The sequence below is a fragment of the Capsella rubella genome, unplaced genomic scaffold (genome assembly GCF_000375325.1).
Source record: "Capsella rubella cultivar Monte Gargano unplaced genomic scaffold, Caprub1_0 scaffold_8, whole genome shotgun sequence".
In the NCBI taxonomy this organism is placed as follows: Eukaryota; Viridiplantae; Streptophyta; class Magnoliopsida; order Brassicales; family Brassicaceae; genus Capsella; species Capsella rubella.
Genome location: NW_006238916.1, coordinates 12469567 through 12473785, shown reverse-complemented (window position 1 = coordinate 12473785; position 4219 = coordinate 12469567). Strand labels below are relative to the sequence as shown.

The window sequence follows — 4219 nt, the reverse complement described above, 5'->3', positions numbered from 1 at the left end:
ATTAGTCAAAATTACAATTTTTTTTTTTGGTCAACCAGTCAAAATTACAATTTAAACATCTTTTTATATATGGCATGTAAATCTGAATTACATTAGCTTTTTGGTTCACAATACATATCAACTTGCATTACATTGGAAAATATTTTTTTATAATAAATTAGTTTCTAAATTCTAAAGAATTTGATTAATCAAACTGTATATATTCATTGTAACTAGAACAAAAAATGCAAAATAATATGTAAAACATATAACGTGATCACCTCTTTCAACATTCTATATTTTCGCATTGTTTGCAGTATACAAAAAGAAACAACTGTGTTTGAAGAACCGAAAAATCGTATACTGTAAAATACATAACGTAAATCTGATACCAAACCACTAACCGATATTTACTAGATTCATCATCTAAAAACAAGAATACAACGAATAAAACCAACTAACTACAAATGCTCACTTCAATTTCCTACCACATTCCAATAATTTTCCAATGAAGGAACATTTTGTTACCATGATAGTCAATTCACTTTCTAAAACTTTCAAAGTGTATCTAATATTTTTTTCATCCTCTTCACCATAAACACATTTCCAACTTACCTAAAAACCAAAGTTCTTAACTTCCTCAATATATATAAAAAGGAATAAAGCTTCCACCTTTTCAATTTTACCCTCAACCCCAAAACAAAAACCCCTTCCTTCCACGAGGGCATAAAGAAAAATCAAAGACCCAATCTTTCTTTCACTTCCCAATCTCTAGATGACAATCCTTCTCCAGTTTTCCTAACGATACAATTATTTTTTTAGATCGAATACCAAAAAAAAGGATCAATCTTTTTTTCTTTTCTTATGAACAACACTCTGTTATAATGGCAGAGAATCTAGAACTGAGTCTTTTATGTACAGAGACCAACGTGTTGGTCGATGGTGGTGAAGAGAAGGGCATAGTTGTTGATAAAACTCCGATTGAAATTTCGATTTCTCAGATGGGTTTTTTTCAATCGGAGAGTGAGGAGATTGTCAGCGAGATGGTGGAGAAGGAGAAGCAACATTTGCCAAGTGATGATTACATCAAGAGACTCAGAAGTGGAGATTTGGATTTGAATGTCAGAAGAAGAGAAGCCCTCAATTGGATTTGGAAGGTCTAATTCCTACTCAATTATTTTGATTTCTGATTCATAAATTCGGGTTTTGAATCATCTTTATCAGCTCAAGTTGTGGAAATCACATTCCTTTTGATGATTGATTCTGAACATTAAGAGTATGCTACTATGTATATAGATCAGAGCCTTATGCAGACTAGATAGAGAGCTTTTGTCTCAAATCTGTGAATCTGATGCTCAATTTCCGATCTTTCACACCTCAATTGACAGTAGATTCACTTTCATCTCAGAGTTTTAGATCTCTCTAATAGTTGCTGTTCTGATTACAACAGGCTTGTGAAGAACACCAGTTTGGACCATTGTGTTTTTGCTTATCTGTGAACTACTTGGATCGTTTCTTATCGGTTCATGATTTGCCTGTAAGTTCACATTAACTCAACTAGTAGATTGACAATGTTATCATCTTCAAAAATCCCATCTTTTAGCTTCTTGATTTATGATTCTACTTGCAGAGTGGCAAAGTTTGGATATTGCAGCTGTTGGCTGTGGCTTGTTTATCATTGGCAGCTAAAATTGAAGAAACTGAAGTCCCTATGTTAATAGATCTTCAGGTGCTATATACTCTCCCCTAAATTGTCGAGATGTTCTTTCTTTTCCGATCCAGTAATCGATCGCTGTTTGATCACATTACATTTCAAAGCAGGTTGGAGATCCTCAGTTTGTGTTTGAGGCTAAATCAGTGCAAAGAATGGAACTTTTGGTGTTGAACAGATTGAAATGGAGACTAAGAGCAATAACTCCATGCTCATACATAAGATACTTCTTGAGAAAGATGAGCAAATGTGACCAAGAACCATCCATCACATTGATATCCAGATCACTACAAGTGATAGCCAGCACAACCAAAGGTGAAAAAGGTCTATTCTTTATGTTTTATTTTCTTGACCACTTTTGTTTTGTGCTTTTTAAGGGTTTTTTTTTTTTTTTTTACTTGTGCTTTTTACGATTTTGGGTTAAAATGGTGGTTGTGTCGAGTGAGCAGGTATTGACTTTTTGGAGTTTAGACCTTCTGAAGTTGCTGCTGCTGTGGCACTTTCTGTTTCTGGAGAATTGCACACAGTACACTTTGACAACTCTTCCTTCTCTCCTCTTTTCTCACTACTTCAAAAGGTAAAAACAATCCACCAAAAATCTATTTATTTATTTAATATCAAACACACACACACACATATATATATAAAGCAGCATTTGGTGGTTCAGTTTCAAGGAAATGCCAGTTGTGGAGAAGTTTGAAATCATTAAAGATGACACAATTATGTGCATATGTGTGTGCACTAACTTATTCATTGCATACACATGTGTAGTTATACAGTATGTCCAAAAGGTTAAAAAGGAAAAAAAGAGAAACTGGTTTATGGGTCTGAATCCTTTGACTTCCGAAACTAGTGGAGCGTATAGACCAAAGACCACTTTAAATTACATTATTCTCTAGCTGTGTGTCTTGTGACTCTTTCTGTCTCTCACTCACTGCACACTCTTGTCACGTCTATAACCAATCTGCCCCCACAAAAACATGAGTATGGTTGATTCTGATTTGATCTTGCAATCCAAAAATATCAGACTTGTTTGCATATAGATCCTTTTTTGCCTACACCCCAAAAAAAGCTGATGAGATCTTTGTGTCTGTGTTTGTGTTCAAGAGACAAAACAAAAGTGTCCAGATTTTAAACTGTGTGGTTCCTTTTATTTGCTTAAACTCTGTTGCAGGAGAGAGTGAAGAAGATTAGGGAAATGATAGAGAGTGATGGCTCAGGCTTATGCTCACAAACACCCAATGGGGTATTAGAAGTATCAGCTTGTTGTTTCAGCTTTAAGACTCAAGATTCTTCATCTTCTCATACACACCTTTCTTAAAATTTTGTGTTTTTCTTTCTTTTGATCATTATATTATTATGATGTCTGGTGAGAGGTTTAAAAAGGAAAAAATAATCAAAGCAAAAAAAATTATAAATAAAAATACAAGTATTTTTAATTCCAATATGTAATTTGTATTCTGAGAAAATAAAATAAGATGGATGTTATTTAGACTTGTTTTGTTAGTAGTCGCAGGAAATAGCAGCAAACAAATAAAAAACAGAGAAAGCGTTGTTTTCTTCTTCTTTTTCTTTTTTTAATTGGTTCCCGCCAAATAGATATCGCGGGAAAATAACAGTATCGGTTAGTGTTGACATTTCATCGAAACGGTGTCGTTTTAGGAATAAAGCGCGCATCAGACTAATGGGCTTAAAATTGGGCCCACGAACAGAAGTATTTGACTTTAAAGTTGACGTTTGAGACCAAATCTAAGTACACTTGTTTTTATGGAGCTTGTGTTTTTCTTTTCAACACCTTCTGTTTTTTTTTAATTTTCAATCAACAAAACTCCAAAAATCCCAATATTTTTATTGATGAGATATTTCAAGAAAAAAAAAAAAGAAGAAAATGATTGGACTCGAGGTCCACTAAACCTCCTCTAGGATCTGTGACAATGAGTAATGGGCCAATGCTAGATTCATTAAATTTAATCATTTGGGCCTACCATTGTCGCATGCCATACTAGCGATTAAAAATTATTGTGTTTGGAGAAACTTTTATAAAGTTTTTCCCCTTTTTATAAATATGTATACATTTCTGTCAAACTGAAAAGGGGTAAAACCAATGTTATAACTAAATATGGGTGAATTAAGATACATTAACGTAAATTATAAGCTTGTTGGTGAATATTTTTGAAAAAATAATTCCGATCATGAAAATATAACTCACAAGTTATCATATTATAAGTTTGTTTCTACATATCTCAATAATTTTAACTTATCATATAACCCCATTGACAGATTCGTTGTCATTAAAACACCTCTTTTGACTACTAAGTTTACTTATGACAGCATATTCTTCTAGCTAGCTATAGTTTTGTCTAGCTCTGTCCTGACCTCTCACTAAAAAAGAAAAAAATCATGGTGTTTACTGTTTATAGGGACAATTTCGGGATCCGGATAAATGTATGTATGCGGGTACGTACACATTCAGGATTCATACTTACGCAGTACATATGTGTATGTGTATATGTGTAATGTGTTGGTATG

The 4219-nt window shown here is 33.4% G+C and overlaps 1 protein-coding gene across 2 annotated transcripts; it reads left to right on the top strand.

Moving 5' to 3' along the window:
- Positions 1 to 679: 679 nt before the first annotated feature.
- Positions 680 to 3055, top strand: LOC17874603 (cyclin-D4-1). 2 transcript variants are annotated; one of them, XM_006280774.2, is made up of 6 exons: positions 680 to 1136; positions 1430 to 1516; positions 1610 to 1708; positions 1801 to 2005; positions 2140 to 2267; positions 2865 to 3055. In XM_006280774.2, the coding sequence occupies exons 1-6, from the start codon at positions 864 to 866 to the stop codon at positions 3009 to 3011; spliced, it is 939 nt and encodes a 312-aa protein (XP_006280836.1). In that variant the 5' UTR covers positions 680 to 863; the 3' UTR covers positions 3012 to 3055. The 2 variants fall into 2 exon arrangements, with proteins under 2 accessions (XP_006280836.1, XP_023642316.1); XM_023786548.1 differs by having other exon boundaries at positions 1801 to 2014.
- Positions 3056 to 4219: the final 1164 nt, after the last annotated feature.